Source organism: Rhinopithecus roxellana, chromosome 1, assembly GCF_007565055.1.
Source record: "Rhinopithecus roxellana isolate Shanxi Qingling chromosome 1, ASM756505v1, whole genome shotgun sequence".
In the NCBI taxonomy this organism is placed as follows: Eukaryota; Metazoa; Chordata; class Mammalia; order Primates; family Cercopithecidae; genus Rhinopithecus; species Rhinopithecus roxellana.
In genome coordinates, this window is record NC_044549.1 from 99,780,037 (window position 1) to 99,794,560 (window position 14,524).

At 37.8% G+C, this 14,524-nt stretch overlaps 1 protein-coding gene across 1 annotated transcript in view; it reads right to left on the reverse strand.

Moving 5' to 3' along the window:
* LEKR1 (leucine, glutamate and lysine rich 1) overlaps window positions 1-14,524 on the reverse strand; it is a 238,078-nt gene that overhangs the window by 48,504 nt on the left and 175,050 nt on the right. The window contains exons 8-9 of the mRNA XM_010365905.2: window positions 10,609-10,686; window positions 10,061-10,264 (exon numbers count right to left, since the gene is read on the reverse strand). Coding sequence (XP_010364207.2) covers window positions 10,061-10,264; window positions 10,609-10,686 — 282 coding nt within the window. The remainder of the gene's footprint in view (window positions 1-10,060; window positions 10,265-10,608; window positions 10,687-14,524) is intronic.

Below are 14,524 nucleotides of genomic sequence, written 5' to 3' on the forward strand. Positions count from 1 at the left end.
GAATACATTAGAAGCTACCTTTACTATAAAGTAGATGGTACTGAATATTTGAGATGCTTGAATTTCAGTCTCCCTGGATATAGTTACAATTTTGATACCATAAAAAGTAGAATCCATTCCAAATGCATTCCTCTGATGGACTCAGTGCATGGAACTCATGTTAAATGTAACTTTTTAGAAGAAAAACTTTAAAAGTCTAGTAGATTATAGCAGCTAAAATATAGTAAGCTAGGATGCAAACAATGTTAATGAAGTGATGATTATCCACTGAATTTTTCGGGAATTGTGAAGTTCTTTATGACATTTCTAATAAAGTATATAGTATTTTGAGTAAATTGTTATGAAAATATAAATTTGTATCTGTGATGATAATTTTGCTTGATATTTTGGTGACAGAAATGAGAAGGGCTTTTATACCTCCTTGATTCCCTGCTGAGCCTCCATTCCTGACTCTAAGAAATCTTCAGTGAGATTCTTTAATGGGATAAAGCAGAAAGAATAATTATACATGATGTTATATGCACTCATTGTTCTTGATTAGAATGGAATGGGCAGTGAGCAATGTATACAGGAATGATTACATGTGTGAAAAAGATAATCTAGATTCCAAAAATAAAAATCACACTTGTACAGTACAACCATGGGGGTGCTCACACATTGTTCAAGATCATAAAACAATCTTAGGACATTGGTAAAGAGAAAACAATCTTGTGTTGAAAAAAACTATGAAGGACCAACTCTGACTCAAGCAGGATTTTTGCTAGAAATTTAGAGGAATTATGAGAAATAAAATATTATAAAGGCATAGTACATATTTTTCCATGTTATAAGTAGCTGAAAATGTATAGCTATTTAGTTATCTGACTTTTCTCTAGAATCAGTTCAAGAGATATTGATGTTTTAGAATTATAGGAAACAACACAGATTTAGATCTTAAATTTAAATTTTACTAAGAATTTAATAAAGAAGATTACCACTGGAATCCCGGAGTTCTCACTGTACTCCTAGGTCTGATTTTTGAAAGTCAAAAGCTCTCTGGCCTGAAAGAAAAACTGGAGCTTCCCAGTTTTAAATTCCGTGATCAGTTGTTTGATAGAAATTAAATTCATTCTCATCCATGCACGTATCCATCCCTTACAGCAAATATTGAGTGCCGACTATGTGTCTGGCACTGTTTTATTCTCTGGGGATATAGTGGTTCTTTCTTTTCATTCCTTAGAAATATGTTAATACAACTCCCTCAGTTTTAGAAGAAATGAAGACCTGAGTGATAAATGACTATCTGAGGTGACATGATTCACAAGTGACAAAGCTAGCTCAAGCTTATGCCAGCCAGCAGTATGTCATGCTGTCTTTGCTTTGTATATCTCAGATGGAGGTGTGGCTGTCGACATTCTACCCTGAAATTTCACCAGATAGATTTAAAATTAAATTTTTTGGAGTTGCCACAATAGATAAATTAGGACTTATTCACAATTAAGAGTATTTATTTTTAAAACTTTATTAAATTCTTGGACCAAAAAGAAAATGAGAATCTTAATTTCTTATGTACATGCAAATCCAGATTCTCTTAATTGCAGTTAAAAACATAACTGCAAACAAATGTCAAACCATAATGCCAAAATGACAGTTTTAAATTCTGTTTCACAAGTTGTTCTTTTAGAGATGTCTTCACATTGTCAATCAAAGAGATAATTTTGATTTTGCCATAACTCCTGCCTCTGTTAAAAGCAGTAAGTGTGTGATAACATAAGAAGCTTGGCAAGCCTCTTGTTCTGAGAGCTGTTGATGTATAGGAAATTAGAGAAAGAGGTGAGTCTTGGAGAAAAAAACCTGACAAGATTTATTGTTTTCAATTATTACTTAGAACATTTCATAATGCTTTAAACTAACAGATTAGCATCTGCATTAGTATGTTTGAACACTGCTACAAAGACATACCTGAGACAGGGTAATTTATGAAGGAAAGAGGTTTAATTGACTCATAGTTGAGCATGGCTGGGGAAGGCCTCAGGAAACTTATGGCAAATCATGGCAGAAGATGAAGAGGAAGCAAGGCACATTCTTTACAATGTAGCAGGAAGGAGATGTGCCAAGAAAAGGGGGAAGAGCCCCTTATAAAGCCATTAGATGTCATGAGAACTCACTCACTATTACAAGAACACCATGAGGGAAACTGCCTCCATGATTCAATTACCTCCATCTAGGCTCTCCCTTGACATGTGGAGATTATGGGAATTACAATTCAAGATGAGATTTGGGTGGGGACACAAAGCCTAACCATAACAGCATCCAAATGGAATCACTCCAAGGATTGATCTTTACAACTGTAGGAGTAAAGCAGATAATAATGAATTCAACAGATATTTACTGAATATCTTACATGGCCAGTGCAGGGAATAAAAATTAATATGACATGGTGCTTTAAGGGGTTAGCAATCTAAAGAAAGAAGAGAGAGAGGAAACTAATACTTTCTGAGTACATACAACCTACCAGGCACAATATTTTAAAATTCTCAAGAAGATAGCTATTATTAAAATGCCCACATTACAGATAGGGAAAGAAGCCTTAATTGCCCAAGGTTAACAGTGGTCAAGTTGGGATTTACTCTGTGTTTACCTAATTCTAAAGTCCATTCTTTTTATATTAAGAATGGACTTTATCTTGCATCACTTCTTAATCCTTTTTCATATCTAATACTAGATATAGCTAATCACTAGTCATTGCTTCTAGAATTTATGAAAATATGACAAGCCTCAATGAAATAACTAAACACTTAGTTTACATTTTTAGAATGTAGCTGTGAATTGTTTTTATTCTATTTTCCATCTGAAGATACAGCTTTACTTCTGATTCTACCAAGGCACTAGAAAGCAGAGGACAGCATCTCATATTTATTGAGTGAAGAGAAGAATACTGAGGAGGTGGGGGTGAACAAGAAATTGAGAGGAGAGGAGAAGGGACACAAAAAGAGCACTGCTTTTTGCAGGACTGTGAGTCTCCTAAAGACTCAGTGTTACAACATGGTTCAGAAAGATGTCACACTGAGAAAGAATGACAAAACTTAGTCCTTCAAGACAAATACTGAGGGAATTGTGCAAACGGTAGAGAAGAGAACATGAGTTATAAGGTCAGACCCAACAGAGCTTGATTTCTGTCTTTGCCAATGATGTGACCCTGAGCAAGAAATTTAGCCTCAGTTAAATTAACATTAACGTCCTCATCTCCAAAATGTGGAAAATGACACCTGCTTCACCAGTGAGGCAGGTGTGGCAGGCCACAGCTCTGCTAGCCAGTGCCTTTGTGTAAATTTGGAAATGACTTCTCTTCTGGGTTGGTGAATTAGAAAAAGTGCCCCCTTGGTCTGAGGGAAGACCTATGGACACAGGGCTTGGTAAGGATGGCAAACCTATGCAAGAAAAGTGAACCCCTTCCTCTGGCAAGTAGCTATGACAGCAGAGCCCAGCCTGGCCTCCTGTCCCCCTTAGCCCTTCCACTGAGCCTCACAAAATGGTGCATGGCATTGTGCACAGGGTTCCCTGAAGACAAGGTAAGATAATGTCTACAGAAACATTTAGAGGGATCCTCATTGTGAAACCTGTGGATAGGTGACAGAGCTTGAGAAAGAGAAAGGAAAGGGGGAGGGGAGAAAAAGGGAGAGAAGGGGAGAGGAGACAGAAGAAGGGATAGAGAGAAAATGAGAAAGCAGGTATGTTTAATCATGAGGTCCTGCCATGTATTTGAAAACAGGAGACTCTATGAACCTCTTGAAATAATGTGCTGGGTTTTGTGTATACTTTTCTGAAGTGAGCGTATTGTCTGTCTGTTTTCATGCTGCTATAAAGAACTGCCTGAGACTGGGTACTTTACAAAGAAAAGAGGTTTAATTGACTCACAGTTCCGCATTGCTGGGGAGGCCTCAGTAAACTTACAATCACGGAGGAAGGCAAAGGAGAAGCAGACACCATCTTCACAGGGCGGCAGGATGGAGTGAGTGCTGAGCAGAGGGGGAAAAGCCCCTTATAAAACCATCAGATCCCATGAGAACTCACTCACTATCACGAGAACAGCACGGCGGTAACTGCTCCTATGATTTAATCACCCACACTGGGTCCCTCCCATGACACATGGGGATTAGGGGAACTACAATTCAAGATGAAATTTCAGTGGGGACACAGCCAAACCATATCAGTGAGGGTTCATAGCTTTTGACTAAAAAGAAAAAGATGAAGGAGAGAGGAGAGGCCAAAAGAGAAGTTAATGAAATGCAGGTGGGGGTGAAGGAAGTGGATAAAATCCTTCCCTGTAGCCTAAAAATTATGCTTTATGGGAAAATGGGGGCAATTTAGTAAACTGCATTTAAGATACGTAAGTAGAGAGACTGTCAAACAGATGCAGATGTATATTATTTATATCTCAGAATAATTTACACATAAGCAACTTGCACCTAACTTTAATTATGACTAAGCTTTTCCTCTAACAACACTCTTCATTATTCCCATCATGTTATGGGCAAATTGATCACAGTAAGTCTTTTTCTGTATTTTTTCTTGGAGTTTACCAAGATAAAGATAATATAGCATCTAAGAATGCAAAGGGTATGAGAGCTATTATAAACAGTGTGTGTTCCGGCTGTATGGTTGTAGGCCACATGGTAGTGCGTAAGCGAATTTCTCCAAGTGCTATATGTAGGCAGTCTTCAAGCTTAAACACATATGTCCTTATAAAATATATTTGTACATTTGTTATAGAGAATTTAGGACATTTTTCACTATAGAAATAGTTTTTCCTAAGGATGGAATTAGGTGCCCCCATCAGCCCACAGAACCCTTTTTAACCCACAATATGCCTGGAGGAGTGTTGCACATTCACAGTTCTGGGCAGAGTTCTGGCCTTGGCCACAGAGACCTTGTATCCCAGTAGGATGGGAGCTGAGGGCTGTCTTTTCAAGAAGTTAAAAAAATGGCCACACTTTTCTCTGGCATCATCCTTATGACTTGCTGCATTCTTCTCCATCCATAAAGGAAACTCCTCTCATCAGTCCCAATGTATCCGTGACCAAGCTGGCCAGACTGTCTCCACCTGCAGAATCCCATGATCTCAGAAGACCTACTTCTTTTCCTTTCATTGAAGATTCTTCTCTACCTAGCACTTCCTCAGCTGAGTGTGGGGAAGAAAGCAATGCCCAAATAGCTAGATTTGTACTAACCAATGAACTATTTCCTAGTTATTAAACTCCCTTATCTCTCCAAATCCAGAAGTTCTGCTAGTTTTTTCTAGGGTCACCTCTGGCTTTTTATATCTTTTCCTCCTCTTCTGAAACTACATAGCTTCTAAACTGCACAATTTGTGACCTCAGCAAGGGCTCTGCTCTCCTGAGGGGTCAGGGAGGAAGGGTGGTGTGTATCTGACACTGCTTGGATTTATGAAAGCACACACGGTCAGTGGGAGTGAATTGAGCTCTGGCCTTTGGTGAGTACATCTGGTAGCCTGGTTGGTTGTAATACTTCCGTAGCAGTGGTTTGGTACTTTACCAAGTAGCAGATTCCTAGGCACTACCTAGACCTACTGAACCAGAATCTCCTATGATATTATCAAGCATCTCTATATTAAAAGTGTTTCCTGAGCCCAGTTGCTTCTTTTGGAGGGACATTCACACCTCCAACTGCTTAAGGAAATTTCTTCTTTAAAAGTCCCATTGATGCTTCAAATCAAAGCTTCAAGAGCAAACTTGCTAAGCTGAGACAGGGTCAGTTTACTAAAGGAAAAAAGTGGAAAGAGGAAAGTCAAGTTCAAGTGTGAATTTTAAGGAATGTCTGCTATCAGGTGATCACAGGAGGGAAGGGGAAAGAACCAAAACAGAGCTAGCAAAGAGACCAAATAACAGGTTGCCCTGGAGCCAAAAGACCACTGTTTCAAGACAAATTTGGACAGTAATGTCAAAAGCTTCCAAAGTTCATTTGGTCTTCAGAATATCTTTTTTTTTTTTTTTTTTTTGAGACGGAGTTTTGCTCTTCTTGCCCAGGCTGGAGTGCAGTGGTGCGGTCTCGGCTCACTGCAACCTCCGCCTCCCAGGTTCAAATGATTCTCCTGCCTCAGCCTCCCAAGTAGCTGGGATTACAGGCACCCGCCACCACGCTTGGCCAAATTTTGTATTTTTAGAAGAGATGGGGTTTCACTATGTTGGCCAGCCTGTTCGCGAACCACTGATCTCAGGTGATTCACCCACCTCAGCCTCCCAGAGTGCTGGAATCATAGGCGTGAGCCACTGAGCCCGTCCCAGAATATCTTTTTAACCCTGAGGCTCACCATGGAGTAAGCCGTGGCTATTTTACTACTATCCACTTGACATAGACACTTAACCCAACAGAAACTGACAGGGGTAGGAGCTGGAGATTCTCATATTTCTCATATCTCTTAGGCTTCACTACCTATAAAATCCTTTATCAAAAGAGTAAATGTCCTGACTTGCTCCCATTACCAATACCTTCTCCATCCAGCATCAAGAATGATCTTTCTATAGTGTCACTCTTCTGCTTAAATCCCTTCAATGATTTGTCTTCATTGTACTGAGAACAGCATCCAAACTCCCAAAGGCCTGCAAGACCCTGCATGATGTGACCCTGCCTGCCTCACTCACACTTACTATGCCACCAGCCATGCTACCCTGCTGTCCTTTCCCAGAACTCACCAAGCTTGTCCTTTGCTTGTAAAGTTCCTCCCTGGCTCTTAGCCTGGTAACTTCCACTTGTCTTCCTTTAGGAAAGGGGCACAGTATCATCTTGGAAGGCACTTTTACGACCACCCTGGCTGAAGCACGCACCCCTTCTATCAATTTCTACCACTTCATAGCCATTATCACAATTTATAATTATTCTAGTCAGTTTTCTACATTTTTTGTTTTACTGTTTGTCTCCACCCTTAAAATATAAGCTACGTACTATGTACCCAGGGTATATAAGCTGGGTACTATGTACCCAGGGTACTGGCTGAATTACCCAAAGCAATCCATTCATTTATTCACTCACTCAACAAATATTTGTTGAATGGATATGTGTGGCAGGCTCTGGGCAGTTAGAGGACAAGGCAGCAAAGTATGAAAGTAGCCTAGAAAAAATAAAAAGGCAAACCTTATGTTTAGGAGTAATCCTATGATTACAGGATAACCTACTGGTCTACAAGGACATTTTAAAAATTTTTATTTATTTATTTATTTTGAGACAGAGTCTCACTCTGTTGCCCAGGCTGGACAGTGGCATGATCTCAGCTGACTGCAATCTTTGCCTCCCGGGTTCAAGCGATTCTTGTGCCTCAGCCTTCTGAGTAGCTGGGATTATAGGCATGAGCCACCATGCCCGGCTAATTTTGATGTTTTGGTAGAGATGGGGTTTCACTATGTTGGCCAGGCTAGTCTTAAACTGCTGGCCTCAAGTGATCTGCCTGCCTTGGCCTCCCAAAATGCTGGGCTTACAGGTGTGAGCCACTGTGCCTGTCATTTTAATTTTTATTATGTGACAGACATCATGTCTGTAAACTTAGTGTCACCAATTACTAAGTAAATGTATATTCTGGATATACTAAAGCAGAGAGAATAAAGAAGGTACAAGGGCAATAATACAAGAAAAAAAAAAAAGAAAGGAAAAGAAGAAGAATAGGAGTTAAGTTCAGTGACGTCACTATTCTCTGAAAGCTGGTAGAAACTGTCCTTCTCAACCAACACTTAGAGGGTAAGATTACAGTCATAATTTTTTTAAAAAACATGGCAAAACATATACATCCAAGTGTATGCTATTTCAAAGCAATTCCCCAACAAAGCTCTCTGTATATTCTACTGAGGTCACTAATCCTTAAAGCATTCATAAAACTCCCTTCTTCAAACTGCAGTCAGAGATAATTTATTAAGCATAGAAGAAAGGGAAAAATTTACTTCATTTTTGATCCCCAATAGTATTTCCCAGATTGATTTCCCATCATATTCACTGGACTTATTTTCACTGGACCTATCTGAGACTGTTTCAAATATCAAAGGTATTCCTAAAGGGTAAAGATCTGTCATACTGACAAGAGTCTAAAATGTGTGCTTAAGCCAGTCCTTGGAGAAGAGTTCCAGAAACAATTAGACAAAGACAGGTTCTTCCCAATGACTTCAGTGAAGGAGACAGCATTCATCTGACTAAACAATTAAGCCTAATTAATCTGGTATCATTGGAAATATGATATTCTAGGTAATACAGGAACTGCTCAGATAACCAAAGTTCTAAACCAAATACTACGAAAATTTTTATTTATTCCATGGTGCCTTTTCAAAGATGTACGATGTGTGTCTTTTGTATGGAATATATAACTGATTTTAATCTTTCTGACTATATACGTTAGCATATAGCTATATATATATATAGCTATATATACGTTAGCATATATGGATTTTTACCTCTGCTTACACATGCTCAATCTTTCGACTATCACTCCTTTTTTATTAATAAGCCTGGCTCTTATACATTTCATTGTTATAAAATTGCAGCTTCTAATAAATGGCAGAGGAGGTGGGGTGGAATAGTCATGTAAGTAGAAAGTACACTTTTGGTGTTGAAGGGTAAAGAATAAATGGTGCGGGGATATCAGCTCTGCAGTTGCTAATCTTATTCAATAGAATATAAGTAATTATAAAATCATCCCAGGAAGGATGAGAGATAAGCCTTTTTCCCTATGAACTACACAGACTTCCTTCTTGCCTGGTATAGAAACACATATGATGCCCAGGGAACAGTGTTGGCAAGAAAGAGTTCTGAGACAGAAAAATCTAATTCTAAGATAACTGCTGCCCACTCCTCTGCCCCACTCCCCAGACTCAGGAAATAGGTTTGCAGAGAGGAACTTAAAAAAAGATTGTAACTCTTCTAAATTATATTCATAAAATAAAATATAAACTAAAATATAAAAATGATAGGAAGAATGAGGTCAGGAGATCGAGACCATCCTGGCTAACATGGTGAAACCCCGTCTCTACTAAAAATACAAAAAACTAGCCGGGCGACCTGGCGGGCGCCTGTAGTCCCAGCTACTCGGGAGGCTGAGGCAGGAGAATGGCGGGAACCCGGGAGGCGGAGCTTGCAGTGAGCTGAGATCCGGCCACTGCACTCCAGTCTGGGCGGCAGAGCGAGACTCCGTCTCAAAAAAAAAAAAAAAAAAAAAAAAAAAATGATAGGAAGAATGAAAAAACAACCTATTATGTGCCTTCTGCACACAGAAAATGATACAAAAGAAAAATTCCTGCCCTTATGAAACTTGTGTTCTTAGTGAATATAATAATTATATCAGTAAATATAAATGAAATAATCTCCTAAAGAAGCCCAGATTTTAAAATCAATGAAACAAACAAACAAAACCCCCCAAGATTTGTGCTATATATCAGATATAAATTTAAAACAAAAGGATTCAGAAAGAATGAGCAAAGACATAGCAGGGAAATGAAAACAAAAAGGAAGAAAGCAAGGTTGATATATTAATTAAAGATAAGGTTAATTTAAAGACAAATTAAGTAAACAAAAGTATCTTGGAAGCCTGGACCAATGTACTTCTTAGTATCCTCGATACCAGCTAAGGAGGTATCTTTGCTTGTGCCATATCCTCCAACAAGATGTGCTGACAGACAAGGAGGAGAGAAGAAAAGTAGGAGCCAATTAAAGGAAAAAGTGATATAAAAAGTTGTTTCTGTTGGAAAAATGATAGAATCTACCAATCACTGACCAGGTGAAATTTAGTAGTATAAGTATCACACATGGTCTGATTTTTTTTTTCAATAAAAATTTGACACCAAATGCAACTTGGGCTTCATTCCTACCTTCACCAACTGCAACTTTACCAAGTCACGTAACCCACTGGAGCTTCAGTCTAATCACTTGTAAAATGAGGTGGTGCGATGCAATGACTTTGTAGGAGAAATATATCTTTATTCCTGTGATTTCACTATTATAATATGTCAGACACTGATGTCTCAAATATATATGGAATACTAACTTAAACAAAAATGTTTTTGTAAGAAATTATTGTTAACTGCACCTTTCATTTTTCAGTGTTAAAACCTCTTCCCTTGTTTGATTCAAAAGAGTTTTGGTTATCTCCAGTTCATTTTCTGCAAGGTTAATTCTTCTCTTTATGTCTTCTTCTTGCTTTTCTTTTGCAGTCAGCTCTTCCTGTAATGCTTTATATATTTGTTGACAAGTCATTAAAGAATCTTCTTTTTCCTTAAGCAGCATAGTATGCCTAAAAAGAAATAGGAAAAAAAACCCACCAACATGCTTTATATACTACATTTTATATTTATCAAAGATGTATTAAGAGCTCATTTGAAATTATAGATTATAACTGTAACTCTAAAAAAAATTAAAAATGTTAAAAAAAAGAATGTTTCTATAATGTTAAAATTTTCCCATCTAGGCAATGGCAACAGCAATAACCAACTGCAAGACAATATAAGCTTGAATTAGGTATTGTATATGTAAATAATAAGAAAATAAAAAATAAGTGCCTTTTAAAATAAAACATTACTTAAATACAGTTTTAAGTTCAATTATTAAAATATAAATTTAAAAATTGGTAATGCATACTGTGACTCAGAAATAACTGATTCAAACTTCAGTTTTCTAAGTTCTCTTTGACAGTCATCAGCTTCATTAGATTTATTCCTAAAATAATACAAAAGAAGTTCAAATATATGATTTCAAAATAAAGTATGTGTTTTTCTGTAGCATTATTTTACTCATCAATAGAAGAAATTTTTTAACATCTTCATATTATTATTTGTTTAAAGAAATAAACATTCAGTTCACTTCTATACTGGCCAACAAAGCTTCTGTCAGACTGATTTGCATGTAAATAAAAAGTATAAATTCTGCACAACATTAAAAAACAAAAACAAATAAACAAAACCGAAACACCAAAATACCTATGTGAAGGTATTGGAAAGTGACCAAAAGCAGGGAGATTCTGGAGAAAAGTTGACACTTGGAATGAGGTGACAGCATGGGGTTGGGTTATTAAAAATAATTTTAAGCCTGAAGGCAGCTCCCAGTCAGCACCCTGCAGGGGAACTAAATAGAAATCTTCAGTCTTTCTGGCCCATAGAACCAGAGGGCATGGTATTTGGGGCAACCACAGCTGTTGGAAAGTAAAGAAGGAATGCCGAAAAGGGGAGAGCCAGAGAAAGAGAGTCCCAAATACTCCATATAAATTCTGCCCCTGAACTATACATGTATTAAGCAGATTCCAAGCAGCCTAGTTAAAGAAAAAGAACTGAACTGAGATTGAGCTGTTATCCTGGACAGAGATTGCCATTTGAGGTGAAGTAACACCACTTCACCACTATCAACAACAACAACGATGACAATATTTTTTGGAGAAATATAACCGAATCCAGACTCTCCATAACATAACATTCACAATGTCCAGAACATAGTAAAACAGTATACAGAAAAGTGTGACTCATTCTAAAGAGAAAGACAGTTAATAGGAACTGACTCTGAGATGACCCATATATTGAAATGGGCAGACAAAGATTTTTGAAGAAGCAATTATTAACTCTGCTCAAAGACATAAAGGAAAATCTATTCTAATTAATAAAAAGATGAGAAATCTCAGCAGGGAAATAAAAACCATTAAAAAGAACCAAACGAAAGATCTAAAACTGAAAGAAACCTTTGCCTTGATCTTATATGATTGGGTTTTGTAACAATATTCAAAAGGTTAATATATTAAAAATTTAATATCCAATTTAAATGTCTTCAGACTACTCATTAACCAGTTAAGTCACAATCTGAATGCATCTTAAAATAGCTTGTAAATTACACAATGAAATATGTAAGATTATCAATGCCCTCCTTGCAGAATGACTTTAATTTCTAGTAATAATGTAAAAATCATCATGAACATGCACAATATTCATGTATTTTTAAACTTCTTTATTGTAAAATATAACAAAATTGTAAGATACAATTGGATGACCCAAATACCATGCCCTCTGGTTCTATGGGCCAGAAAGACTGAAGATTTCTATTTAGTTCCCCTGCAGGGTGCTGACTGGGGGCTGCCTTCAGGCTTAAAATTATTTTTAATAACCCAACCCCATGCTGTCACCTCATTCCAAGTGTCAACTTTTCTCCAGAATCTCCCTGCTTTTGGTCACTTTCTAATACCTTCACATAGGTATTTTGGTGTTTTGGTTTTGTTTATTTGTTTTTGTTTTTTAATGTTGTGCAGAGTTTATACTTTTTATTTACATGCAAATCAGTCTGACATAAAACAATTATATAATATAACGAATTATTATAAGAACAATACTGTGGTGATTACCATCCAGGTTAAAAAACAAAACCTTACCAGCTACTCTAGAAGTCCTTTATGTCCCTGGTTCCAATCATAGCCAACTCCCCGCTCCCTAAAAGTAACCATTCTCATGAATAATATTGTAATCACTGATTTTCCTTAGGGCTTTATTATCTGAGTTTTATCTCCGAACACTATATTTTAACTTTGCTTTTATTTTAAAGACATTAAAAATGTTCTCTGCCGGCCAGGCGCGGTGGCTCACACCTGTAATCCCAGCACTTTGGGAGGCTAGAGCAGGTGGATCATGAGGTCAGGAGATCGAGACCATCCTGGTTAACACGGTGAAACCCCGTCTCTACTAAAAATACAAAAAATTAGCCAGGCTTGTTGGTGGGAGCCTGTAGTCCCAGCTACTCGGGAGACTAAGGCAGGAGAAGGGCGTGAACCTGGGAGGCAGAGCTTGCAGTGAGCCGAGATTGCGCCACTGCACTCCAGCCTGGGTGACTGACAGAGCAAGACTCTGTCTCAAAAAAAAAAAAAAAAAAAAAAAAGTTCTCTGCCACTACCCTGTTTTTGTAAAAATGTCTCTATTAAGGTATTGTATTGACGTATAACACACTGCACATCTTTAAAGTGTATAATTTGGTATGTTTAACATATGTATATGCCCATGAGCCATCACTACAATCAAGTAGCACATGAGCACATTCAGAACGCAGATCTGGGCTTCTATTAACATTCCCTATTAGAGGAACCAGGACCACTCATAGAAATAACTGATTTCAAGGCTGGGGCAAAGTAAGTATATCTGAAATATCTTGTGATGCCAGAAAGTAACAAAGTGTTTACAAAAGATGATGAGATAATGTTCTAATGTCAGAAGAGCCAGTTTGAAGGGGCTTTACTTACTAAGCCTAGGACAATCTGAGCACCACAATAATTCAGTACAGTAATAAATTATAAGCCATTAAAAGAAAGGAATTGATGAATCTGTACAATAAATAAATAGATGAAGGTAGGATCTTGCTTACAGTAGAATGCTAAGGCCTAATTAATAAAAGGGAGCATGATCTGGAATCTTAAACAGTTATCATTTAGGCTGGGCGCGGTGGCTCAAGCCTGTAATCCCAGCACTTTGGGAGGCCGAGACGGGCGGATCACGAGGTCAGGAGATCAAGACCATCCTGGCTAACACGGTGAAACCCCGTCTCTACTAAAAAATACAAAAAACTAGCCGGGCGAGGTGGCGGGCGCCTGTAGTCCCAGCTAATGTAGTCCCAGCTATTCGGTAGGCTGAGGCAGGAGAATGGCGTAAACCCGGGAGGCGGAGCTTGCAGTGAGCTGAGATCCGGCCACTGCACTCCAGCCTGGGCGACAGAGCGAGACGCCGTCTCAAAAAAAAAAAAAAAAAAAAAAAAAAAGTCATCATTTAGCAATCACTATAGTAAAACTGAGATCAGGCAAAAATCATTAACGGATGCTATATCTAAGGATAAATTTTGGTGAAAAGTAGTATATTTACATGCATTTAAAGTGTCTCTTCTAGACTTCTTATTAATTGAAAGAGAACAAAACCCCCAGTAATTATGCAGAACAATTGAGCAACATCTTGATCAGGTGACCAAAATTAACATCACCAGTTAGGGGAAAATGGTTTTCATGTGCCTACAGATGTGATGCCCTGAGGACACATCACCCCCTATGTGGTTTTCTGGCTAAGAATACACATCCTTAATCTAATAGAGAGAAAACATCAGACCAATACCAAATGAAGAATTTCTTATTTTTAAAAAGTGTGAGGGGTTCTGCACTTATAAAAATTCAGTGTCATTAAAAGACAAAGACAAAATGTGGAAATATTCTAGACTAAAGGAGGCTAAAGAGATATGTGAGTAGACGAATTCCAGATTGGATCCTGTACTAGAAGAGAAAATGCTATAAAAGATGTTATTAGGTCAACTGACAAAATTGAAATAAGAATGGTAGATTAAAGTATTGTATGTAAATTTATGACACTGATTAGGTAGGCTGAAGTATCTAGAGGTAAAGGGCTATGTTGCATGTAACTTATCCTCAAAATGGTTCAGGAAAAATAATTTGTGTGTGTGTGTGTGTGTGTCTGTGTGTGTGTAGAGAGAGAGGGAGAGGGAGGAAGAGAAGGAGAGTAAAGAGAGGGAGAGAGAGAAAGTAAATGACTTA